We start from the raw sequence: 27,748 nt of genomic DNA on the forward strand, positions 1-27,748 counted from the left end.
TTGTCGCGGAATGGTGACGTCCTACGGCAAGCATGGCGGACAGGAAGAGGCGAGCCAGGAGAAGCAGCAGCAGCAGCAGTAGTAGTTCTAGCTCCAGCTCTAGCAGCGAGGGCGGGAAGCGGGTGAAGCGCGATGAGCAGAAGCGGGATGAGGAGGAAGACGATGGCGGCTGGGTCGGACCTCTGCCAGCTGAGGCAACTCAGAGCAAGAAGCGGAAAGGTCAGTGGTGGAGCGTGCTGCTGGAGGGACGGAGCTGCCGAGGTGTCTCCTGTCACCCCTACTGTGAGATATATACACAGCTCTGGCAGAAATGAAGAGACCACTGCAAAATGTTCAGTTTCTCTGATTTTTCTCTTTATAGGTATATTTTTGAGTAAAATGTAAATTGCTCTTTTATTCTATAAACTCCTGACAACATGTCTCCGAAGTTCCAAGCAATACATTTTTTTTCTGAAAGAAGTGGTTAAAATTACGAAAAAAACAAAACCCAGTGCTTTCAGACCTCAAATGATGCAAAGAAAACAAGTTCATAATCATTTAGAAACAACAATACTAATGTTTTAACTCGGGGAGAGTTCAGAAATCAATATTTTGTGGAATAACCATGATTTTTAATGACAGCTTTCATGCGTCTTGGCATGCTTTCCACCAGTCTTTCACATTGCTTCTGGCACAAAAATGTAAGCAGTTCTTCTTTGTTTGATGGCTTGTGACTATTCATCATCCTCTTGATTACATTCCAGAGGTTTTCAATGGGGTTCCGGTCTGGAGATTGGGCTGGCCATGACAGGGGTTTGATGTGGTGGTCCTTCATCCATACATTGATTGACCTAGCTGTGTGGCATGGCGCATTGTCCTGCTGGAAAAATCAGACCTCAGTATTGGGGAACATTGCCTGAGCAGAAGGAATCAACTGTTTTTCCAGGATAACCTTGTATGCGGCTTGATTCATACGTCCTTTGCAAAAATTAACCTGCCCAATTCCAGCCTTGCTGAAGCATCCCCAACCATAGGCATCCCCCATACTCAAACCACGAGACTTCCGGTAGAGGCGTCCCCCATACCCAAACTGCGGGGCTGTCGGGAGAGGTGTCCCCCATACACAAACAGCAGGGCTGCCGGGAAAGGCGTCCCCTCATACCCAAACCGCGAGGCTGCTGAGAGAGGCGTCCCTCCATACCCAAACCGCGGGGCTGCCGAGAGAGGCGTCCTCCCCCATACCCAAACCGCGGGGCTGCCGGGAGAGGCGTCCTCCCCCATACTCAAACCGCGGGGCTGCCAAGAGAGGCGTCCCTCCATACCCAAACCGCGGGGCTGCCGAGAGAGGCGTCCTCCCCCATACCCAAACCGCGGGGCTGCCGGGAGAGGCGTCCTCCCCCCATACCCAAACCGCGGGGCTGCCGGGAGAGGCGTCCTCCCCCATACCCAAACCGCGGGGCTGCCGGGAGAGGCGTCCTCCCCCATACCCAAATACTCAAACCGCGGGGCTGCCGGGAGAGGCGTTCCCCCCCCCCCCCTCCCCATACCCAATTAGCGGGGCTGCCGGGAGAGGCGTCCTCCCCCATACCCAAGCTGTGGGGCTGCTGAGAGAGGCGCCCCCCCCCCATACCCAATCCGCGTGGCAGCCGGGAGAGGCGTTCCCCCCCCCCCCCCCTCCCCCATACCCAGACCGCGGGGCTGCCGGGAGAGGTGTCCTCCCCCATACCCAAACCGTGAGGCTGCTGGGAGAGGCGTCCCCCTCATATCCAAACCGTGGGGCTGCCGGGAGAGGCGCCCCCCCCTCATACCCAAACTGCGGGGAGAGGCATCCCTCCACCCCCAAATCTCGGGGCTGCCGGGAGAGGTGTTCTCCCCCTCATACCCGAAGTGTGGGGCTGCCGGGAGAGGTGTCCCATCCCCCCTCGTACCCAAAGCGTAGGGGCTGCCAGGAGAGGCGTCCTTCATTACCCAATTAATAACTATTATAATAGTCAGTGTGTCAATGGACAAACGGATATTTGGAAAGACAACACCCAGATAATGAAGGAAGCGAGGGCTGGACATGAGGCAATCTTCACACGATGTGTAACAAGCGTTATATCTATGAGAGTACTATGGCACGGAAGCGCAATTATATGGCATAGTAGGAAGGGAATGCCTTACCCTGCAGTGTGATAGTAAAAAACTCACACCAATGGACGTTTCATGCTCTCACTTCTTCAGGGGCTCTGCATAAGATATATCTAGAGCAATGCATTACTACTTTGAGGCTGGTTCATGCAACTAGTAACGACAGATCCTAGTACAGGAAGCAATAATACATGATACCACACTAAGCTCTGGCCATGTGGCACCTTGTGTCCTCCCCGCTGACTGCAGGACTGTGGCTTATTCTGTGCTGTGTTGTTCTGATCTTCTCGGCAGTGTCCTGTATTCTACGTTCTGATAGTGTAGATATGTATGAGATACTGCAGTCCCCTGAATCATAGATTACAGCAATTGAAAGGGTACATAACCCTTATCGCCTATCCTGGAGGAGAATGGGCATACCGCCGCACCATACAGAGGGATACATGGTAACTGCTAGAATATCTTTTTATGTCTTTGATGGGCGTCTGACTTCTGGGACCTCCATTTATCCCGAAACAAGCACCAGGTCCTACATCTATTAGTGCTGCATATCTGATGCATGCTACATGTGACATATGGCTTCGTATCTGTAGACTGAAAGTGTTCACTTATTTTTCTTCATTGCTGGAAACAGTGTTGTTTTCAATAAAAGAACTGCACTCTGCTACTTAAAGTGCCGTGATGTTGTAGTAGTTCCTTCTGCTTATGGATGGAGTGACACTTGTGGAGTGATTATTGTCTTTTGTGTTTGCCGATCAGCAGACTTCATGGGTGTGAATATAAGAACATGTCTTTTGTTTTTCTTTTCTCATAAGTTCTTGAGTTTGAGAGAGTGTACCTGGACAACCTCCCCAGTGCTTCAATGTACGAGCGCAGCTATATGCACAGAGATGTCATAACCCACATCGTATGCACCAAGTAAGTGCGTTTTATTTGCGCTACGTAGAATCTCTCGGGCTTTCTTCTCTTATTAGTGTTTTTTTTTTCTGACCGCACACTAATCTATTATGTACTATGAGAACACATCAGGTTTCTTATATGTTTTTGCCGACCAATATTCTACATTTAATAAATTTATCAAAATTAAAAAACACTCGTTTCTGGTCCGTGTTGCAGACCGAACTCGGCCTTGGGTGGTTTCCTAGTGCTATCTGTTTTTCACTGACTGGCTGCTACGAGACACTAAGCAAATCGTTGTCAGTTTTATTTTATTTTTTAAATATGAGAATAAAAAGAATGATGCGTAGATGGTGAAAATGGACCAAAAACGGATGTCCGTCGGTTCCAGCATAAGGATGAAAAATTACCCATTGTTTATTAACTTGGAAAAAAAATCAATTATGGGTGAAGAAGGCTTTAACCAGTCAGCAGACTCTTGAGTCATCCATCACCGCCGTTTGTATTGTGACACCTTAGAGAAAGGGGTTTTGCATCTTTCTTTATAATTAATATGGCATTCCGATATCCCCCTATTGGGTAAATGTGAGAAACAAGGGTAACAAGCTTTCTAAGCAGGTAGATACAGTACAGATCAAAAGTTTGGACACACCTTCTTATTTAAAGATTTTTCTGTATTGTTATGACTATGAAAATTGTACATTCACACTGAAGGCATCAAAACTATGAATTAACACATGTGGAATTATATACTTAACAAAAAAGTGTGAAACAACTGAAAATATGTCTTATATTCTAGGTTCTTCAAAGTAGCCACCTTTTGCTTTGATGACTGCTCTACACACTCTTGGCATTCTCTTGATGAGCTTCAAGAGGTAGTCACCACCGGGACTGGTTTTCACTTAACAGGTGTGCCCTGTCAGGTTTAATAAGTGGGATTTCTTGCCTTATAAATGGGGTTGGGACCATCAGTTGTGTTGTGCAGAAGTCTGGTGGATATACAGCTGATAGTCCTACTGAATAGACTGTTAGAATTTGTATTATGGCAAGAAAAAAGCAGCTAAGGCTACTGTCACACTAGCGTCGTGCACTGCACGTCGCTATGTGTCGTTTTGGAGAAAAAACGCATCCTGCAAAAGTGCTTACAGGATGCGTTTTTTCTCCATATACTTTAATTAACGACGCAGTGCGACGCATTACCACACGTCGCAACCGTCGTGCTGCGTCGGACCGTCGCCACCAAAAAACGTTGCTTGTAACGTTTTTTGGTGCGTCGTTCCCGTTTTTTCCGACCGCGCATGCGTGTCCGGAACTCCGCCCCCGCCTCCCCGCACCTCACAATGGGAACTCCGCCCCCGCCTCCCCGCACCTCACAATGGGGCAGCGGATGCGTTGAAAAACAGCATCCACTGCCCCCGTTGTGCGGCACTTCCACAGCTAGCGTCCGTGCGCCGCCACGTCGCATAGCGATGTGCAGCGCACGACGCTAGTGTGAAAGTAGCCTTAGTAAAGAAAAACGAATGGCCATCATTACTTAAAGAAATGAAGGTCAGTCAGTCCAAAAAATTGGGAAATCTTTGAAAGTGTCCCCAAGTGCAGTGGCAAAAACCATCAAGCACTACAAAGAAACTGGCGCACATGAGGACCGCCCCAGGAAAGGAAGACCAAGAGTCACCTCTGCTTCTGAGGATAAGTTTATCCGAGTCACCAGCCATCGCAGGTTAAACAGCAGCTCAGATTAGAGACCAGGTCAATGCCACACAGAGTTCTAGCAGCAGACACATCTCTACAACAGCTGTTAAGAGGAGACTTTGTGCAGCAGGCCTTCATGGTAAAATAGCTGCTAGGAAACCACTGCTAAGGACAGGCAACAAGCAGAAGAGACTTGTTTGGGCTAAAGAACACAAGGAATAGACATTAGACCAGTGGAAATCTGTGCTTTGGTCTGATGAGTCCAAATTTGAGATCTTTGTTCCAACCACTGCGTCTTTGTGCGACGCAGAAAAGGTGAACGGATGGACTCTACATGCCTGGTTCCCACCGTGAAGCATGGAGGAGGAGGTGTGATGGTGTGGGGGTGCTTTGCTGGTGACACTGTTGGGGATTTATTCAAAATTGAAGGCATACTGAACCAGCATGGCTACCACAGCATCTTGCAGCGGCATGCTATTCCATCTGGTTTGCGTTTAGGTGGACCATCATTTATTTTTCAATAGGACAATGACCCCAAACACACCTCCAGGATGTGTAAGGGCTATTTGACCAAGAAGGAGAGTGATGGGGTGTTACGCCAGATGACCTGGGCTCCACAGTCACCAGACCTGAACCCAATCGAGATGGCTTGGGGTGAGCTGGACCGCAGAGTGAAGACAAAAGGGCCAACAAGTGCTAAGCATCTCTGGGAACTCCTTCGAGACTGTTGGAAGACCATTCCCGGTGACTACCTCTTGAAGCTCATCAAGAGAATGCCAAGAGTGTGCAAAGCAGTCATCAAAGCAAAAGGTGGCTACTTTGAAGAACCTAGAATATAAGACATAATTTCAGTTGTTTCACACTTTTTTGTTAAGTATATAATTCCACATGTGTTAATTCATAGTTTTGATGCCTTCAGTGTGAATGTACAATTTTCATAGTCCTGAAAATACAGAAAAATCTTTACATGAGAAGGTGTGTCCAAACTTTTGATCTGTACTGTATATATTTTGTAGGCAGCTAGGAGTAGAACATTACAGAAGCAAATCTACTGTTAGGTAATGAGTTGTTCTAATCTTCTGTCTTCAGGAGCACATCGCTTCTCTGCCTCCCGGCATCCATGGTGTGCTTATGAAGACTTACAGTTCGGATGGGTGGCATTGCTGCACCACTGTTCCGAACCCTACCTGTTTCACATGGGTAGTGCAGGGAAATGACTGAAGCTGGTCAGATCTAGCCGTCTTCAAAGCAGCTTTAAAGCCTAGGACCTGCAAGCAGTGAGCGTGATTTGCCTAGGTAAGCAGCCGCTCTGAGTCTGCAGGGTTTCCAGTAATCTTAGCAGCGAGCTGTAAAGTACAGTTTTGAGAATCCCTCCCATTTTTTTTTTTTAGAACAGAGATTATTTAATAAGTGGTAAATTGCAAAGTTGCTTGTTTTTTTACAAACACTTTACGATTTTAACCATTTAAGAAAGTTTGCCGACCCCTTTAACTTAACAATGCTTTTCTTACTGTAGGACAGACTTTGTCATAACTGCCAGCCACGATGGGCACGTTAAGTTCTGGAAGAAGGTAGAAGAAGGAATTGAATTTGTGAAACATTTCCGCAGTCACCTGGGTAAGCGCATTATAATTTACTTTAAAAAAAAATTGAATATTCTATAGCGATGAACTTGGCGTAATGGTATTTACAACACTAAGAGCTTGAGGGAAGTATTCATGATGATTGATGTCCTGCAGGCATTGTTCTTCTATCCAGTAGGGTCTTCCTCTCCCATGCTCCCTGAGTAGGCTCTGCTTCTAGTGATGCTAGGGTAGACTTCGTGTCACGTACCACCCTCCCTCACACTGTGTCACACACAGTGCAGTGAGGAACGGTCCATGACCCTTTCTCCTAAAGCACCACAGGAAGGGTCTCTCCATGAAGGAGAGAGGGGAGCACAAGATCGCTGCTGGTTTAGATGAGCAGGTAAGGAGAATGCAGAGATAGAAGGGACTGCATTACATTTTGCATTTTTGTTTCCAAAGATTAGGTAATGACGTTATTAGGCTATGTTCACACGCTGCAGATTTTGCTGCGGATCCGCAGCATTTCCGCAGCTGCAGGTCCACAGCAGTTTCCCATACGTTTACAGTACAATGTAAACCTATGTGAAACGCAATCCGCAGTGCACATGCTACGGAAAAAAACGCGCGGAAACGCATCGGTTTACATTCCGCAGCATGTCAATTCTTTGTGCGGAATCCGCAGCAGTTTACACCTGCTCCATAATAGAAAACCACAGGTGTAAAACCGCAGTGGAATCCGCACAAAAACTGCGGTAAATCCACTGTAATTCCGCAGGAAATTCGCAGGTAAAGCGCAGTGCCTTTTACCTGCGGTTTTCACAAATCCTGTGCGGAAAAATCCGCAGACCTCAAGAATACGTGTGCACATACCTTTAACGTGTGTATGGAAACTTCTAACTACATTAATATGCTTTAGGAAACAACCATGGGAACGCTATCTATGTTGTGCTGTAGTTCTGCATTCTTGATTTGTCAGAATTAATATTACATAGGTGGAGGACATGGTTCTGTTGTGAAGTAACATTAATACGCCAGTTTTCATGCTTTTATTCTTCCTGCCCACTGGTTCAGGAGTGATCGAGAGCATTGCGGCCAGCTCTGAAGGGTCACTACTATGCACCGTTGGAGAAGATCAAGCAATGAAAGTATTTGATGTCGTCAACTTTGATATGATCAACATGTTGAAGCTCGGGTAATATATCCTACAGATATCCTATTGTACTTATATAAACCCTTGTGCATGAAATCCCGCTGAATGCCAGTGACACCGGGGCAGCCTATATATTTTTCCTATTAGCTTTTCATGCTGTTATTGTTATATTAGCTTCATTTATTTGTTAACTGCATATACCTCAAACATGGCGTGCCAAGAACACTCTCCCATTGAAGTCAATGAACATCGAGCATCTCCAGACTATCGCCTTTCATGTCCCCTACTCTGACAACCCCATCTGAGTCCTTATGTCCCCCCCCCCCTCCCCAAGGAGGCTATTAACACTTTAACTCCCCTCTGATGCAAGTTCCATTCCAGCGGTGTCAGCTTTCGGGGGATCACATGAAATTATCTCATGTGGTCCCTGTGGCCAATCAGCACTGGTTTCTCTTCTCTCCTATGGACATAGTTCACATCTGGAGGAAGTAAAGGCTGTTTCTGCGTTCTCAATTCCTCCGGATGTCTTGATTTGACCGAATGAGTGGAGAATGAAGCCAGCGCTGATTGGCCACAGGGATTGCATGGCATAATGTCACGCGATCCCTGGGAGAGCCAATGCCGACACCAGAGGTGAGTGTAGGTGATATTTTACTGGGGTGGGGGGAAACCTAGAGATTAAGGCTACTTTCACACATCAGATGTTTGCTGTCAGGCACAATCCGGCGAGCTTTGAAAAAAAAAACAAAAAACCCGTTTTTGTTTTTTTTTCTGCCGTATCCGTTTTTTCTCATAGAATTGTATTAGCGCCGGATTGCTTCTGATGGCCACACGTTTCATCTGTTTTTTGCTGGATCCATCGAAAATTATTTTTCCGGTGGACGAAGAAAACTTACAGAGGAACGTTTTTTCTGTCCGTTGAAAAAAACGAATGTTCCAGTGATAAACGGATGAAATGTGAGGTGCAATGACTGGATACGGCTACTGATTCCGGTATTTTTACACTGAGCATGCCCCGTAGCTTCGTTTTCCATTTTAGAGTTCTCCTTCTTTCTCTTTCTCTTTCTTTCTCTCATCCCCGGAACAGGAAGTCCAAACTCTCAGTAAACAAAAACGGATCCGGCGCATCCGTTTTTCACAATTTGCACTGGATCCTTTTTTTTTTTTTCAAAAATAGCCGGATTATGCCTGAAGGCAAAAAACTGATGTGTGAAAGTGGCCTAAGAAGGGGTTGTCTGCGCAGTGGACTACCCCTTTAATAAAATCTCTCAACGCTTTTCTCATATTAAGGCAGCCGTTTTCTGACAAGATTGCTGTCTCAAAATCATGTACAGAAAATAGAAAATTATAGCAAACTAAGGAAGAAACACTAGGACAAATTTACAAATAACGTTTATTATACTGGAAAATGTAGCAAGAAAAACAGCGCTCACCCGATCCTTCTTTCAAGATGTGGTTTTAACCCATGAAAATGGTTAAATAGATATTTGCGGAGGTGCAAATATGGACCCGTAGAAGCGCCAGCAAGGCGTGAAACGGCCATAGTCCGGCAGGTCTCACTATTCATGAAAAAACTACCCTGACACCTGCACCTCCGCAAATCTCTATGTAACCATTTACATGGATTAAAACCACATCTTTGAAAGGATTGGGTGAGCGCTGTTTTTCTTGTTACTTTTTCCGATCTAATGCATGTTCTTTATGCATTCACCACCCAGAAGAGATCCGAAGAGGCTATTTCTGAGGATTTGGATTGAAATAACACACAGAAAAAAAAACTTAAAGATTTTGCACATTTTGCTAGACGTTAAACATACTTTTCCTTCCCCCAGTGTAAGACTGGCTTATGTTTGTGCCCACAGTGGTGCAGGCTCTTATTATCTGCCTAGCCACACGTCCTTTTCTAGATAAAAGATAGCAAGACTCGTAAGGCTAGTATAATTCACCGAGCAAGGCGTGTGCGCAAGAATGGTCTCATTCTTAGTGGTAAATTTGACCCAAAATGTCATTACCCGATTTTATTTAGTGATCCACTAGAAGATCAGCCTTTCTGACATGCTTTCTGTATATTGCAGCTATCATCCTGGGCAGTCGGAATGGATTTACTGCCCGGGGGATGCCATCTCAGCAGTCGCCTGCTCAGAGAAGAGCACAGGGAAGATTTTTGTGTATGATGGTCGTGGAGATAATAAACCGATGCACGTATTTCACAAGCTGCACTCCTCGTCTCTAACAGCGATCCGGCTGAACCCCGTGTACAAAGTGGTGGTCTCGTCAGACAAGAGCGGGATGATTGAGTACTGGACGGGGCCTCCCCGCGGTTACAAATTCCCCAATAATGTGAACTGGGAATTCAAAACAGACACGGACCTCTATGAGTTTGCCAAGTGTAAAACGTGTCTCACTGGTGTCAATTTTTCCCCAGATGGTAAAAAAATGGCAACTATTGGAACTGATAGGAAAGTTCGGATCTTCCGTTTTTTAACAGGGAAACTGATGCGAGTTTTTGATGAGTCACTAAGTGTAAGTAAAGTGTTCCCAGCATTGTGAAAGGTTTTTATGTGATTTCTTACAGCAGAGATGCATCACTAGAGCCCTCCTTAACACTTTAATAACCTACGTACATGTACATCGGGTATCTGTGTATGCAGCAGGATCAGGAACTGAACTTTTGCTGTGATGGAGCACTGAAAGACTGCAGCCAATCACTAGCCACTGATTGGCTGCAGCAGTCATGTTACCACAAGAAATCACAGTGCTGAAATTGCAACAGTGGTGCCAGATTCTTTCTATTTTATGTGGGGTGCTTTAGCTGTTAAGAAGGATGTGTCTTCACAGTGGACACTCCCTTTAAACGATTGCAATCGGCCTGTATGCTATTGCAGTTTTATAGATCATTAATTTTCCTATATGCCGGAATACCGTATTATTGCAGTATATAATGTAATGATTTAGTGATCGTAGGTCCTAAAAACTAGCAAACCTTTTTCAAAATATTACCAAAATATATCTAAAAGTTGTAATTGGCCTCCACCAAATCAGAAATGAAGAAATAAAGAATATTTGGTGTCACCAAATTATCGCAGTGTGATGCTGGGGAAGCAGCATGTCACAGCATGGGGGGGTGGACGCAGCGTAATGGGAGGAGGGAGCGGGGACAGCACGCCGCAGCGTGATGGGGCGGGGACAGCACGCCGCAGCGTGATGGGGGTGGGGACAGCACGCCGCAACGTGATGGGGGTGGGGACAGCACGCCGCAACGTGATGGGGGTGGGGACAGCACGCCGCAACGTGATGGGGGTGGGGACAGCATGCCGCAACGTGATGGGGGTGGGGACAGCATGCCGCAACGTGATGGGGGGCGTGAACAGCATGCTGCAGCGTAATGGGAGGAGGGGGCGGGGACAGCACGCCGCAGCGGGATGGGGCGGAGACAGCGCGCCGCAGCGTGATGGGGCGGGGACAGCACGCCGCAGCGTGATGGGGGTGGGGACAGCACGCCGCAGCGTGATGGGGTGGGGACAGCACGCCGCAGCGTGATGGGGGTGGGGACAGCACGCCGCAGCGTGATGGGGGTGGGGACAGCACGCCGCAACGTGATGGGGGTGGGGACAGCACGCCGCAACGTGATGGGGGTGGGGACAGCACGCCGCAACGTGATGGGGGTGGGGACAGCACGCCGCAACGTGATGGGGGTGGGGACAGCATGCTGCAACGTGATGGGGGGCGTGGACAGTATGCCGCAGCGTGATGGGGGTGGGGACAGCATGTTGTGGCGTGATTGGGGGGTTGGGAGCGGGGACAGCACGCTGCAGCGTGAAGGGGGGGTGGGAACTGGGCCAGCATACCCTGATTGGGGGGGGGGGGGGCGTGGAAGCGGGGACAGCATGTCGCAGCGTGACAGGGTGGGGGCAGCGGGGACAGCATGTCACGGAGTGACGGGGAGCGGGGACAGCATACCGCAGCAAGACGGGGAAGTGGGGAGCGGGGACAGCATGCCGCAGCGAGAGAGGGTAGCGGGGACAGCATGCCGCAGCGTGATGGGGGGGAGTGGGGACAAAATGCCACAGCCTGATAGGGACCAGAGGGGAACTCTTGGCCTCCATTGGGTGAATAGAGCCCAATGGATAGGTTTGATGGATTCTCCGGGACCGTTTCAGTAAGGCAGGGACACTGTGTGCACAGAGGTTGAGGATGGGCCGTCAGTGTATGACTTCCAGAGAGCCCCTTTAAATCACTGATCTAGTCAGACTTTTTTTGTCTGTATTAGTTTCCACAGATGAAAGGCTTTATTATCTGATGTAACCTTACATGTCTGTATGATGGATATTGTAGCAAGACTGGGATTTATTAGCTGGTGGTGAATGAGTGTGCCCGTAAATCTGTTCCTCTCTGCTAGAGGTGGCCACATTGCCCCGGACTCTTGCTGTTCCTAAGCGCAGGGTACGTGTTCATACTAAAGGATCCCATATGATGTGGTTTGCACAACAATCTGTCAAACACAAATCTCTGACTCTGTAACATTTAACGAAGCCTCCGCAGTCCGTAATAGGAATAGTTTCCATTTTATTTGTACACAATATAGTGCGAGCAGGAGGTCATCAGAGCGCGGCCGCCCTTTCATGTTCGCCAGCCAGCGTCTGCTCTACAGCTGTTTGCTCCTGAGAATTTGTGGTCCTGAGACGACTGTCCTGATTTCTGCCAGATGTATGGCCGCTCCTGGGATGGATGTGATTTGCTTTTCTGTTAACTGATTCAACCTGTAGGTTTTTACGATATTCAGTCCCATTAGTATGTGTCGAACTGGACAGACTACAGGAGCACGAATAATATATTGTGGGCAATTTAACTTTCTCCTACGCCTCATTGGGGGACACAGGACCATGGGGTGTATGCTTGCTGCCACTAGGAGGACACTAAGTAGACAGAAAGATTAACTCCTCCTCTGCAGTATACACCCCATCACTGGATACAATTTCAACCAGTTCTTGCTTAGTGTCTTAGGAGGCACTTGGGTCTTTTTTCCAGACCCCAACTTTATTTATTTTGATTTTTCATTTTGAAGTTTCTGTAAATTTTTAATTTTTTATTTAACGGAGTGAAGGGGGCGACGGGTCCTTTTTTTCATAAGGTCCGCTCTCCCCCGAACCAACAACAGGCGAGCACGGCGAGTATACCTCCCCGTCCCTCTCCTGCGACGTATGGCGCACAAAAGGTTTGCGCCAGGGCAACGGTTCCTATGCGGTCCCGCTTTCCCCCAATCCCCTCCAGGACCCTGCTTTACAGCAATGTAAGAAGAATGCAGTCCGGAGGGGATATTGTGCCGCAGTCCCCTCTGCTCATGGATTGAGTGCACATCACTGCAGCGTGATGCATCAGGGGCCTCTCCATCCCCATCCTGGGTGCATGGATTGAGTGCACATCTTCACAGAGGTGTCCGCTGTGAGATCCGGGACAAGGGGCTGTAAGTACCTTCAGGGGACCCCCCCTGCTCCTTCTTAGCGGTAGCGTTGCGGTCCGGGTCCCCAGGGAGAGGCACCGCCGACCGGGGGTCGGTGGTGCTCGGCGGCGCTACGTCGCGGCCGCCGCCGCACATTCGTCGGCAGGCCCTAAAAATTTAGTCCCCGGCTTCTTCAGCCGGAGTAGGCCGCAGGGGAAAAATCTCCTCCCACGGCCGTAGCTCCGCCCCCTACACCGGCGCTTCTCGTCTGGGACGAGAAGCGCTCTCCAAATCTCGGGGGCCATATTCTCACTCTCTCTCTGTACGGAGCCCACGCTTCTGCAGCGCTCAAAGGAGAATTCCTGCAACAGAACCGCCATCTCTCTCTGGGGACACAGAAAGGACCGTGGGTAAGCTGCTTCAAGAAAGCTTAACCCCTTCCCTGCGCATACTGCCCGCTCTGTCCCCAAGGCACTATGTCTCAATCTAAGGAGACAAAAAAGGGTAACAAGAAGCATACAATGTTTTTCACTGTATGTGCCACTTGCAATGCGGCCCTGCCCCGAGCCCACACTAACCCTTTGTGTGTAGACTGCGTCTCACCCTCTGTGCAGCCGCCCCCTGCCGACGCCGGTACCGTCGCCGATGCCGCTCCCGTTGATCCGGTAGAGCCTAGCCCCCCTGAGTGGGCAACCTCTCTGTCACGATCTGTGGCTTCCCTAGCCAGGGCAATTGACTCCCTCCGGGGCCCCCCTCCAGGTCGGACCGTGGAGGATTCAGACGACGATATGGATTCGTCTACCAGCAGGGGGCGTAACCGGTCACTTTCCACCCGGGGCTCTAAAAAACGTGTTCGCGTTTCATCCCCTGACCATCAGCTAGCGGGCCCTTCAGTACCCGCAAGCTCTGCTTCTCGGTCCCCTTCTCCTAAATCGGATGACTCTGAATATGAGTCCGACATTTCCTACGTTCAGGAACCCCCCTCCTCCCAGGAGTCTCTCGACTCTCTCATTGAGGCGGTAAATCAGACCCTGAAGGTGACTGAAGACTCCGCATCGGAACCCGAATACGCGGTGTCTTTCAAAAAAACTAAACGGGTTAAAAAGGTTTTTGTCACTCACCCTCACTTCAAGGAGGTTGTACAAAAACATAGGGATCGTCCAGATAAACGCTTCATAGGTCAAAAGTTCATAGAGGCCAAATACCCCTTTTCTCGGGAATTAGTCAAAGACTGGCTACAGTCTCCCTCGGTGGACCCTGCTGTGTCACACCTCGCGTCCAAGACCATCCTGTCTCTTTCGGACGGTTCCTCAGTTAAGAATCCCTCTGATCGCCAGATTGATCATCTGGCTCGTTCCGCCTTCGAGGCCACAGGAGCGTCTCTCTTCCCATCCTTCGCCGCCTCCTGGGTGGCTAAGGCTATGGTCTCTTGGACTGAGACTCTTTCCTCTAACATCCAAGCCAGTGATTTACCTCCAGAAGCCAGCATCCTGGTTAACCAGATAGTGCAGGCCGGAGACTTCATAGTCAATGCCTCTATGGACGCAGCTAATTGCGCTGCACAGGCAGCCGCCAATGCAATCTCCATCAGGAGAGCCCTGTGGCTCAGGGATTGGCGAGCAGATTCGGCTTCTAAACGTTCTCTAACAGCCCTGCCTTACCAGGCTGGTCGGTTATTTGGAGAAAAATTGGACCAAATGATTTCGGATGCTACCGGAGGGAAAAGTAAATTTCTCCCCCAGCAAAAGCCTACCCGGCCCTTTCGGTACCAGCAGCAACCTCCATTTCGGCCGTTTCGGCCCAATACCAACTGGTCTTCCTCATCTCCTACCCCCGCATCAGGCCGAGGTTCGCGCGGTGGCCGAGGCACCCAGGTCTCTTACAGACCTAATCGTAACTGGAGACCCAGGCCTAAACCTCCCGGATCTAAGGGATCAGCATCCCAGGGATCCTCCGCCCAATGACTCCTTGCACCATCCGGTGGACTCCGACAAAGTAGGCGGACGTCTACTTTTGTTCCATCAAACCTGGCTCTCAGTCGTTTCCGACGAGTGGGTCAGAGATCTGGTGTCCACCGGATACAAAATAGAATTTTCCTCCTTCCCCCCTACACGCTTCTTCCAATCTTGCCCTCAAAGGTCAAAGACCACGGCATTTCTCCAGGCAATACGGGCACTACAAAGGGACGGAGTCATCATTCCGGTCCCCCTAGAACAAAGATTCAAGGGTTTCTATTCGAATCTGTTCGTGGTCCCAAAGAAGGACGGATCACTTCGTCCGATCCTAGACCTGAAGCTACTAAACAGATTCATAAAAATCAGACACTTCAGGATGGAATCCCTCCGTTCTGTGGTCGCGTCTATGGAAAAGGGAGAATTCCTGGCATCCATAGACATCAAGGATGCCTACCTGCACATACCGATTTTCCCTCCGCATCAGCAGTTCCTTCGCTTCGCCTTTTGCGGGGAACACTTCCAATTTGTGGCCTTGCCCTTCGGTCTCGCCACCGCCCCCAGAGTTTTTACGAAGGTCATGGCGGCTGCCATGGCCATTCTTCATTCCAGGGGAGTGGTGGTAATTCCGTACTTGGACGACCTCCTAATAAAGGGTCCTTCCTACCCGGCGTGCGAAGAGTCCGTCGTTCTCACGGTGGATACTCTTTCTCGTCTGGGATGGAAGATAAATTTCGAAAAATCTTCTCCAATTCCGGCTCAACAAATCTCCTTCCTGGGGATGATACTAGACACTTCCCGCGGTCTGGTCATACTCCCTCAAGACAAGGTTTTGGCCTTGCAGCAGGGAGCCCAGCGTCTTTCTCGCCCAGTATCCCACTCCATTCGCGCCAGCATGCGAGTTCTCGGACAGATGGTAGCGGCCATGGAAGCGGTTCCATTTGCGCAGTTTCACCTCCGTCCTCTGCAACATGCACTTTTGTCGGCTTGGGACGGCAAACCGTCCTCCCTCGATCGCCGATTTATCCTGTCCCCTCGGGTCAGGAAGACCCTAAGGTGGTGGACGCTGAAGTCCTCCCTAACTCAGGGAAGGTCCTTTCTCCCAGTACGATGGCTGGTGGTGACCACCGATGCCAGTCTCATAGGCTGGGGAGCGGTCTTCAACCATCACACAGCCCAGGGGCGGTGGTCCGCTCAAGAGTCTCGCCTTGCCATCAACATCCTCGAGATTCGAGCTATCAGGCTAGCACTGTACCAGTTTCACCGTCTTCTGGCAGGTCATCCAGTCAGAATCCAGTCCGACAACGCCACGGCCGTGGCGTATATCAACCGTCAGGGCGGAACCCGCAGCAGGACGGCCATGCTCGAGGTGTCTCACATCCTCCATTGGGCGGAGTCGAACCATTCGACCATCTCGGCGATCCACATTCCAGGTGTGGAAAATTGGGCGGCGGACTACCTCAGCCGCCAGGGCATCGCCTCCGGAGAATGGTCCCTCCACCCGGAGGTCTTCCAGCAGATTTGCCATCGCTGGGGGACTCCGGATGTGGATCTCATGGCTTCCAGGATGAACAACAAGGTTCCTCAGTTCCTTGCTCGGTCCCTCGACCCACGGGCCCTCGGAGTGGACGCCCTGGTCCTGCCTTGGCGCCAATTCCGACTCCCGTACATTTTTCCTCCTCTTCCCCTACTACCGAGGGTCATCAAAAAGATCAGGGCAGAGGGGGTACCAGTGATTCTCGTCGCGCCAGACTGGCCGCGTCGGGCATGGTACGCCGAAATGGTTCAGCTGGTAACCGACGTCCCTTGGCGTCTTCCAGATCGCGCGGATCTTCTTTCACAGGGCCCAATTTACCATCAGAACTCAGGGGCCCTGTCTTTGACGGCCTGGCTGTTGAGTCCTGGATTCTAGGCCAAGCGGGTTTCTCTCCCAGGGTGTCCTCCACCATGATCAGAGCTAGGAAACCTGTTTCCATGCGTGCTTATCACCGTACCTGGCAAATTTTTTTCTCATGGTGCGAGGCACAGGGACGGTCCCCTCTAGTGTTTTCTGTTCCTTCCATACTGGAGTTTCTTCAGTCCGGACTAGAGTCGGGACTTGCCCTTAGCTCCCTAAAGGGTCAGGTTTCGGCATTGTCAGTTCTTTTCCAGCGGAAGATTGCCAATAGGTTGCCGGTGAAAACTTTTTTCCAGGGAGTCTCCCGTGTGGCGCCTCCCTACAGGTCACCCTTAGATCCGTGGGATCTCAACTTAGTTCTCGGAGCACTTCAGGAGGCTCCCTTCGAACCGCTGCAGGACGTTTCCTTAACCCTCCTTTCTTGGAAGGTAGTCTTCCTGGTGGCCGTCACGTCCATCAGACGGGTCTCGGAGTTGGCTGCGCTCTCTTGCCGCCCTCCCTTCCTAATTTTTCATCCGGACAAGGCGGTATTGAGGACCTCTCCCACCTTTTTGCCCAAGGTCGTCTCCTCTTTCCACCTAAATGAGGAGATTGTTTTACCTTCGTTCTGCCCGACACCTGTCCATCGCATCGAGAAGGCTCTACACACTCTTGATGTGGTGAGAGCTCTTCGTCGGTACGTCTCGAGGACGGCTCCCTTTCGTACGTCAGACGTCCTGTTCGTACTTCCAGAGGGGCCCAGGAGGGGTTCTCCTGCTTCAAAAGCCACTCTGGCAAAATGGATTCGGTCAGCCATTCAAGAATCCTATCGTGTCAAGGGTGTGCCTATCCCAGCTGGGATCAAGGCTCATTCTACTCGGTCGGTGGGCGCCTCGTGGGCCATTCGGCATCAGGCGTCGGCACAACAGGTCTGCAAGGCTGCGACGTGGTCCAGTTTGCACACCTTTACCAAGCATTACCACATTCATTCTATTTCTTCCGCAGACGCCGCCCTTGGCAGGCGTATTCTGCAAGCGGCAGTTCCTTAAGCCGTAAGCCAGTGGTACATGGGGTATTAGCATATTGCTCCCCACCCAGGGACTGCTTTTGTACGTCCCATGGTCCTGTGTCCCCCAATGAGGCGTAGGAGAAAAGGAGATTTTTGTTTACTTACCGTAAAATCTTTTTCTCCGAGCCATTCATTGGGGGACACAGCACCCACCCTGTTAGCCTGTTTTGGCTTGTTGTTACTTCTTGGTTTTGACATAGTTGTCTTTGTTCATGCTCCTACTGCTTTACTACCGAACTGGTTGAAATTGTATCCAGTGATGGGGTGTATACTGCAGAGGAGGAGTTAATCTTTCTGTCTACTTAGTGTCCTCCTAGTGGCAGCAAGCATACACCCCATGGTCCTGTGTCCCCCAATGAATGGCTCGGAGAAAAAGATTTTACGGTAAGTAAACAAAAATCTCCTTATCGGCACCTAATGGACACTATTGACATGTGGACATTTTTACTCCTGGGCCTCTAAAAATCAATCTGTGCAGCTCCTAAAGTTTTCAGTGTGCTGGGGAACATAAGTGGTGGCAGCTGCCTCCTGCATGCTGGGTATGTGGGTTTTACTGCTCCACTGCGGAGACCCCCGGTGATTAGCTGTAAACTGTCATCTGGCTGCAATTATTTCATTTTACTGCAGTGCCCCAGCAGGTGAAAGATGGCATTACATAGTTCTTTTTAAAGATGGGTCACTTGCGATATATAAGTAATTTTTATCTGGTGTTCTCCTGATTTTAGCATTGTTTCTTTTGTTCTTGCCCTTCTACTTTCCTGAGATATGGCCCTCTCCTACATGCATAAAAATCTAGTCTTTTTAGCCAACTGGGTGCGGTCCTGAAGAAGACGCCCATGCAGTGCTAAGAACCACACTCACCTTGCTGAAAAGACAAGATTTATATACAGTGAAGACGGGACCATGTCTGTGGATTGGAGAGGAGCAGGAATAAAAGATTTAAGGTACCTTCACACGAAACGACGCTGCAGCGATAGCGACAACGATGCCGATCGCTGCAGCGTCGTTGTGTGGTCGCTGGACAGCTGTCACACAGACAGCTCTCCAGCGACCAACGATGCCGAGGTCCCTGGGTAACCAGGGTAAACATCGGGTTGCTAAGCTCAGGGCCGCGCTTAGTAACCCGATGTTTACCCTGGTTACCAGCGTAAAATGTAAAAAAAACAAACAGTACATGCTTACATTCGCGCCCCCCGGCGTCCGCTTCCTGCACTGACTTGACTGACTGAGCGCCGGCAGTAGCAGGGCACAGCGGTGACGTCACCGCTGTGCTGTGCTTTCACTTTCACTTTGCGGCGCTCAGTCAGTGTGGGAAGCAGACGGCGGGGGATGCGAATGTAAGTATGTACTGTTTGTTTTTTTTACATTTTACACTGGTAACCAGGGTAAACATTGGGTTACTAAGCGCGGCCCTGCGCTTAGTAACCCGATGTTTTCCCTGGTTACCAGTGTAAAATATCGCTGGTATCGTTGCTTTTGCTGTCAAACACAACGATACACGGCGATCGGACGACCAAATAAAGTTCTGAACTTTATTCAGCGACCAGCGACATCACAGCAGGATCCTGATCGCTGCTGCGTGTCAAACTAAACGATATCGCTAGCCAGGACGCTGCAACGTCACAGATCGCTAGCGATATCGTTACAAAGTCGTTTCGTGTGAAGGTACCTTTAGGAGAACAGCAGCATTACAGTAGGTTTATGGCAATGGGCACATCTTTAAACCAATCAACAGTCCTATAAACGGCAGGCTCTCCAGATTGAAAAGTGTTTTTTCTTGTGGTTTCTTTCCGTTCTGGATTATAAGAGAGGGATCCTTCAAGTTTTTAATCTTCTCCTTTTGCGACTCATAAGTTTTTACTGTAGCTCCTTAAGAAAACTTTCTTCCATACAAATGGCATCAAACTAAGTATTTTATTGAGGTGCAAGATCTCATGTTTTGTTTTTTGTTTTTTTCTTGGCAGATGTTCACAGAGCTACAGCAGATGAGACAGCAGCTTCCAGACATGGAGTTTGGGAGGCGCATGGCAGTGGAGCGCGAGCTGGAGAAGGTGGACGCCATTAAACTAATGAACATTATTTTTGATGAGACCGGTCACTTCGTGTTATATGGGACAATGCTCGGAATCAAAGTGATTAATGTAGAAACAAATAGGTACGTTTAATACCGAACATTTGTGTGTTTTCTACCTGGATCACCTACTGGGTTACTGCTTACCTCCAATCTCCAAAACACTAACAAGAAAAGACTTTCTGGTAATGTACATATAACCAGTATATGTATACGTAACAGTTATCGTCTATCCTCAGGCTAGGTGGTAAATGTATGATCAGTTGGGGTCTCACTACTGGGACCCACACTGCTCTCAAGAACAGGGCTCCCGCGTCACCCGGGTGAACAAAGTGCTAGTGCACATACATAACCTCGTCCCCTTTCACTATCTGGGACATACACACGCCCCTCCATTCAGTTGGGATTTTGGGACCCGATTCTTACTTTTAATCACTTATGTGGACAGTTAGTAGTGATGAGCGAATATACTCGTTACTCAAGATTTCCTGAGCACGCTCGGGGGACCTCCGAGTATTTTTTAGTGCTTAGAGATTTATTTTTTCTTGCCGCAGCTGAATGATATACATCTGTTCGGCAGCATAAGTACATGTGGGGGTTGCCTGGTTGCTAGGGAATCCCCACAAGTACTTATGCTGGCTAACAGATGTAAATCATTCAGCTGCGGCAAGAAAAACTAAAACTCCGAGCACTAAAAAATCATCGGAGGACCCCTAGCGTGCTCGAGAAATCTCGAGTAACGAGTATATTCGCTCATCACTAATAGTCAGTAGTGATGAGCGAACGTGCTCGGATAAAGTGTTATCTGAGCATGCTCGTGTACTAATCTAGTATTTTTGGCTTAAGTCGCCGCAGCTGCATGTCTCGTGGCTGTTAGACAGCCACAACACAGTCATGGATTACCTAACAAACAGGATGACAAAACACAAGATCTAAGAAAAGATGTTTCCGTGAAGACAAGAATTTACGTAAAACCCCTTAAGGGTGATGACCGGTCCCCTTTAAAGGGATTGTCCAGTATAGTAAAAATGTATGTAAGGCATGGATGCACTTAAAATAAAAAACCGTGACATGCTCGCCTTCGCTACCTTCGGAAGCATTCCCTGCTCTGTTTGGTCACAGATCTCCTGCAGCCTATGATTACTCGTAGCGGTCAGGTGATTAGAAGAGAAACATCTGGTGACACACTCTTCTAGTTACTTGATTGCTTCAGTCAATCACAAGCTGCAGTGGTCCTGAATGGGTTGCAGCGGCCCCATGACTTCCGAACAATGCATTGCTTTGGGAGCTGGCGCAGACCTCCAGAGCACCTTGCATTGGATCCGCAGAGGCGATAAAAGGAGAATATGCCATTTTTTTATTTTAGGGTTCCTTTTAAAAAGGGGTTATCCAGATGTTTATAGCTCATAAGGCGATGAAACCTGACATTTGGGGAACAATCTTATATTGTCTTTGTGTATGCTTTTGACAGGTGTGTGCGTATTCTTGGCAAGCAGGAAAACATCCGGGCGATGCAGCTGGCTTTGTTCCAAGGTGTGGCCAAAAAGCACCGCGCTGCCTCCACTGTGGAGATGAAGGCTTCAGATAATCCCGTCCTCTTGAGCGCTCAGCCAGACCCCACCATCGTATGCACGTCCTTCAAGAAGAACCGTTTTTACATGGTTGGTATAGTCCACCCATACAAGTGGCACAGTAATCTCAGAAAAGTCACGGTCTTAAGGCTCCCATGCACATTACACTAAAGTGAAGAGAAACCTGACAGTGTCAGTGGGATCGACAAAGGGTCTGTGTATATAGGCCTCCCGACTCTTCGCCTACCGGTGATGTGGGAAGAGAGAAGGATCCGGCCTGCTGAACTTCAGCTGTCAATCCCTTTGTTCTACCTTTTAGATAAGCCACTGCCGGAGGTGTTGGGCAGCAGCTCTCTTAGAGCGCAGTCAGATGGCCAAATAAATCGGAGCAAGTGCACAGACTGTCTGGCGGCTCTCCCAACCATAGCGTGTTACCTGCTTAGAGATACATGAAGCTGGCACGGTCTGTTTGGAAAAGCCATCGGCCAGCCTGATTTATATGGCCCTTTTACTGTGCCCATAGAGAACACAGGATACGCTCGGTCTAGCCCAATGTTCCTGTGTATGTGGAAGTTGGAGGGAGATAGCAACTGTGTATAATATTTACTGGGGTCTTCACTTCAGTCCAGTCCAGTCGTAAATATACAATATTCTGTCTTTTAATAACACTATTAATTTACAGATTACAGAGACGGAAACACAGGACATTAACAAGGTTTTCCAGGCCTGTGATATTGCTGATTTTCTCCTTCGGATATAAGCAGTAAATGGAGATGCATCCACACCATAGTTATGAGAATCCTTGAGAGCTCTGCTCAATTTGTAGAGCCCATTGCTGAGAATAGCAGGTCTGTTGCTGTGTAAGTGACTAAGAGCTAAGCTGCAGCTCTTGCAACGTCCTCTACAGTCACAGTGAATGCTGTTCTAGCTGTGTTCGTTGTTCACATCCAGTCGGAGCTGCAAATGGCTAATTTGTGGGAGTGCCAGATGTCGGACTCTCACAGATCTGATATTGGTGACCTGTCCTCAGGATGGTACGCCTGAACAACCCCTTTATCACCTATACACAGGGGAGGTGATAACTTGTTGATCAGTGAGGGCCCAGTGGCGATCTGCACACAGTGCCCGTGTGTGATCCCCGCTTCATTAATTCTCTATGGGGCTGTCGAGCGCAGGGCTCAGAAGTTCCTGCAGCCCCATAGGGAATGACGGAGCAGCAGCCGGGTGTCCGACCTGCCTCATGATTTTGCAGCAGAGATAAAAGTTCCCTGATCTTTGATCAGTGCAGGTCTTGCAAATCGGCAAATGATCACCTATCGTGTAACTAGGTTATAACTTGTTTTCTCAGGCAACTCCAGGTAAGAAAAATCTGGTTGTCACTTCAGTTCCTATGCATGTCATGAAAGTCATAGTGGGAAGACTCCATATATTGTGGTCTTACACCTCGCTGCCTCTTTGCATATGAATCTACATGGCCGAGGATGATTTGCAGCTTCTTTTGCTCTGTCTTAAGCAGTCATCTGTTTCATGACTTTGTTGCCTTTGGTTGTTCTCCCTCTTCACAAGATCCACCAGATGTGGTGACTGCATTTCGTTGAAAAATGGAAATCTAGAGGGTTCACTTCACTTCGTCTTTGATTTTTAGGGTTTTTTTTAAGCAGTAGCTCTTTTATAAGGTATTAAGTCTAATTGTGTAAATCAGAGAAGAAATATGAATTTATTGAAATTTTTAAAAAACCTGAAATCTTCAAATTTCAGTTCACCAAACGTGAGCCAGAAGACACAAAGAGTGCAGACTCTGACCGAGATATTTTCAACGAGAAACCATCTAAAGAAGAAGTAATGGCAGCCACGCAGGCCGAAGGACCGAAACGAGTTTCTGACAGTGCCACTATCCACACCAGTATGGGCGATATTCACGTTAAACTCTTTCCCGTTGAGTAAGTGTCTGATGTGCAGATCCTCTCCCCGTCAGGATATGAGACAGACATCTGAGCCAGTACCCTGTTGTAGTTGTCAGTATTCCTGCAGTATCACTTCGCCGCTACAACCCTGTCTTTATCTGCCAGGATTCATTTTCCAATTTATTTATTTTTTATGTGTATCTATATGTATTATCTGTATGTTGTTGAGTCTTATTGTTGGGATGAATGTTTAGCGCACAAGTTAATGAGGTGCATGATCCTTTTTTCCTATAGATGTCCTAAGACAGTGGAGAACTTCTGTGTGCACAGCCGTAACGGATATTACAACAGCCATGTTTTTCACCGGATCATAAAGGTGAGGACAAGAGGATACCGTTGTTGTGATGCAGACTGTGTGGTTTAAAAGGATTTTCACAACCCAGCAAGTTATCATCTATCTAAAGAGTAGGTCATAACTTACTGATTGCTGGGACCCCCGCTGATCACAAGAACCGGGCTCTGAAATGCCCATTTATATAGCAAGTGTGGCCGTCATGTGCCCCACTGCTCCATTCATTGTCTAAGGCTACTTTCACATTAGCATCGTGCACTGCACGTTGCAGCGCACCGACGCATACTGTGCAAGCGCCGCACAATGGGGGCAGCGGATGCTGTTTTTCAACGCATCCGCTGCCCCATTGTGAGGTGCGGGGGCGGAGTTCCGGCCGTGCATGCGCGGTCGGAAAAGACGGGAACGACGCACCAAAAAACGTTACAAGCAACGTTTTTTGGTGGCAACGGTCCGACGCAACCGTCGCACAATGGTTGCGACATGTGGCAATGCGTCGCACTGCATCGCTAATACAAGTCAATGGAGAAAAAACGCATCCTGCAAGCACTTTTGCAGGATGCGTTTTTTCTCCAAAACGACGCATTCGACGTGCAGTGCACGACGATAATGTGAAAGTAGCCTAAGCGTCTTCTGGAAATGGCCAACAATCCCATAGACTATTAGCCAGACTCCCTAGCAGATTTCTCTTTTAATCAGTGTCTTGAAAGAGTGGTGATTTCTAACTAGTTTTGTACACTATGTTCAAACTATAACTATTGATATGGAAGTCATACACAGAGAACACAAGTATTATATGCCCAGACACAGGCGGGAAATTGCTTTTGACTGAGCATAATCTGAAGAAAATTAACATGTATAGTATTCTGTGTTTGTAATAATTAGCTTCTCTGTTTTAGGGGTTCATGATTCAAACTGGAGACCCGACGGGCACTGGCATGGGTGGAGAAAGTATCTGGGGCGGCGAGTTTGAGGATGAATTCCATGCCACACTGAGGCATGACCGCCCCTACACACTCAGCATGGCGAACGCTGGCGCCAATACGAACGGCTCCCAGTTCTTCGTAACCGTAGTCCCAACGGTAAGTATACCTTATATATACTGACTTCCTGCTTATGTGTGGTTTTACATCCGCTAGAAGATTACTAAAGTCAGTGGCCCATATTGCCCCTGACTATTGTGCAGGTGAGCGCTGTGCACATACTGCACTTAACCTCAGCCCCTACTGTCCTACTGTCCTCATTCTACTGATTAAGGAGGACACATAAGGATGAATGTGCTGTGATTATGGCACATGACAAATCTGAATATGCAATCATATCTGAGCAGTATCTGGCATGTAAGGCTCTGTCAGACCGCCGGCTGCAGACCGATATCTGACAGCAGTTGTCCTGCCGCCTTTAACACTAATCAGGAAGACATCCAGCAACCGCAATGCAAAGGACTATAAAAACATTGTTAGTAACCGTTAAAATATCAAAAGGGGGAAAAAAATAAACATACAAGGCCTTAAATTGTGATGAAGAACACTAGTGCTCAAAATGCATAGATCTGACTGAAGGGGCTGTTCCTTGTTCTTTTATTTGTCCCCCCTCCTTCAAAGAGCCATAAGGTTTTGTTATTTTTTTGTTATTTTTTTTACTGCTTACATAGGGCTTGTTTTTTTTTGCAGGACAAGTTGTAGTTTTGAATGACACCATTCATTTTACCATAAGATGTCATGAAAAACATTCTGCCATTGTTTTTAGGGCATTAATTGTATGGTAAAAATGACCTGGCATCATGATTCTCAAACTCAATACAATTATGGCGATGTCAAATAAGTGGTGGTGTTGTTTTTTTTTTGTGGTTTGAAAAAAAATGAAATTTTAGTCTTTGTCTCCATTTTGTAAGACCCGTTTATTTTTTAATCTGCAATCGTTTAATTACTTCTTTCTTAGGCAATGTGGACACGTTGCAGATTTGCCTGTGGATCCGCATTGGATTGGCCGCTGCGGATTCGCAGCAGTTTTCCATCAGGTTTACAGTACCATGTAAACCTATGGAAAATCAAATCCGCTGTGCCCATGGTGCGGAAAATACCGCGTGGAAACACTGCGTTGTATTGCAGCATGTCAATTCTTTGTGCGGATTCCGCAGCGTTTTACATCTGCTCTCAATAGGAATCCGCAGGTGTAAAACCGCAGGTGAAATCCGCACAAAAAAACGCTGTAAATCTGCAGGTAAAACACAGTGTGTTTTACCTGCGTATTGTTTTAAAAACGGTGCAGAAAAATCCGCACACGAATCCGCAACGTGGGCACATAGCCTTATACTGCAATAACAAAGTATTGCAGTTTATCACTGAAATCACAGTCTATGATCCCCTATACAACAAAGCTCATGGCAGGGCATCGCAGGAGAACCAACAAGGCAGCCGTGGGGTTTCCAGCAGGCCCACAGCTGCTATAGAAAGCCATCGGCACCCAACAATCATGTCGCAGGGTTGAGGAGCGGCTGGCAATAGGTGCAAGAAACGCTTCTTACCCTCTGAACTGCACTCCTAAAATCCCGCTGTCCAAGATTGGCATTTAAGGGGTTAAAGAGTACCGATCACCAGTCTGTAGTTGCCCTGCTACTGAAGAAAACAATTGGAAGCTGCAGATTATCGATTTTGCTAATTCACATTGGAAAAAATGCTGACAAGTGTCTCTAATGGCCCCCAGAAGAACCAATCTTTTAGTATTGGAATGAGCACATATTAAGCATTTGCTGCAGAAATGTCTGCACAATTTCTGCATCTCTTGGCAAGAAGAAAAGTGCATGTGTTTTTTGCCGCGTATTTGTTGTGGCTTTTGAAAGTGATTTTGGTGTGTTCCGAATAGGTAAAATCTGCAGCAAAAACCCTGAAAGAATTAACATGCTGCAGATTTAAATCTACTGCAAATCTACAAGTAAAAAAATAATCAATGTGTTCAAGAAACGTGGGGAATCTCACTCTGCCGAGACTAGGAAATCCTTCAGGTTTTGTGACAAAAATGCAAGGTGTGCACAGACCCTTTAAGTCAGATCCCAACCTCCGAGTTATGGGATCCCGCCACTCTCCACGTCCTACATAAACTGCTACATCCTCTGTGTGGTTTCTGCATAGTAACCACTGTTCTGATGATATGCTCAGTAAGGCTGGGGTCACACTGCGTTATGCCAGTTCGTTAGACGGACTACATTACACCGCGGCATAACGCGGTGTAACGCAGTCCTTTAACGCTGCCATTACCCCCCATAATCGGCATGCGCTAGCGATGTACCGTCATTCAGTGAAGGAGCCTCGGACGTGGGCTGCAGCGTCTGAGGCTCCGTCACCACTAGCACATGAATCATCTGTTGACACACGAGCATGCTCAGATAACACCTTATCCAAGCACGTTCGCTCATCACTAGTAACGCATTGTCATTAATAAGTTAATGAGCCCCTGAGGAACCTGGCGATGGTCCAGTGACACAGAGAAATAGTAATCCATGAGACTACACACACAGTTCTGGTACTTGTTCACATGGATAGTGAGGTCACTGGATGCTGTCAGGGTTACGTTACTCTCATTCCATTTACTGTAAATGTCTCCCAGTAGGTCTGTTCCCAGAACCGTCCCTCACATATGTATGTAATTCTTCACTGCATGTCGTCGGCAAAATTGTGTGCAAGCACCAGCGGCCGTCTGGCCGTCATTAATAGCTGTAATATTTAGTTGCCTCCTTCCAGTGTTGTAGCTCAGACAGCACATTACGTAGGAGTATGTCCCCGTCACAGAAGGGTGTCAGGACGCGCGTTCTCTTGTGTAACAGTCTGTTCTCTTCCAGCCTTGGCTAGACAACAAACACACAGTATTTGGGCGGGTAACCAAAGGAATGGAAGTCGTCCAGAGGATCTCCAACACCAAGGTTAACCCTAAGACGGACAAGCCTTACGAAGACATCAGCATCATCAGCATCACTGTTAAATAATATTGTGTAATATAGAGATTGTCGTGTTTTATACCAATTGTACAAACATTTCTGTTCAGTACTTTTTATTTAAAAAAAAGTCAATAAATATAAATGTGATTTGATTATGAAAGAAAAA

The 27,748-nt window shown here is 48.1% G+C and overlaps 1 protein-coding gene across 1 annotated transcript; it reads left to right on the top strand.

Annotated features, from left to right (window-relative positions):
• Positions 1-9: 9 nt before the first annotated feature.
• PPWD1 (peptidylprolyl isomerase domain and WD repeat containing 1) lies at positions 10-27,748 on the top strand. Its single transcript, XM_077286186.1, has 11 exons — positions 10-219; positions 2,925-3,027; positions 6,215-6,315; positions 7,338-7,458; positions 9,492-9,939; positions 19,718-19,908; positions 21,296-21,485; positions 23,154-23,335; positions 23,594-23,675; positions 24,548-24,730; positions 27,487-27,748. The coding sequence occupies exons 1-11, from the start codon at positions 33-35 to the stop codon at positions 27,628-27,630; spliced, it is 1,932 nt and encodes a 643-aa protein (XP_077142301.1). The 5' UTR covers positions 10-32; the 3' UTR covers positions 27,631-27,748.

Source organism: Ranitomeya variabilis, chromosome 1 (genome assembly GCF_051348905.1).
Source record: "Ranitomeya variabilis isolate aRanVar5 chromosome 1, aRanVar5.hap1, whole genome shotgun sequence".
NCBI lineage: Eukaryota > Metazoa > Chordata > Amphibia > Anura > Dendrobatidae > Ranitomeya > Ranitomeya variabilis.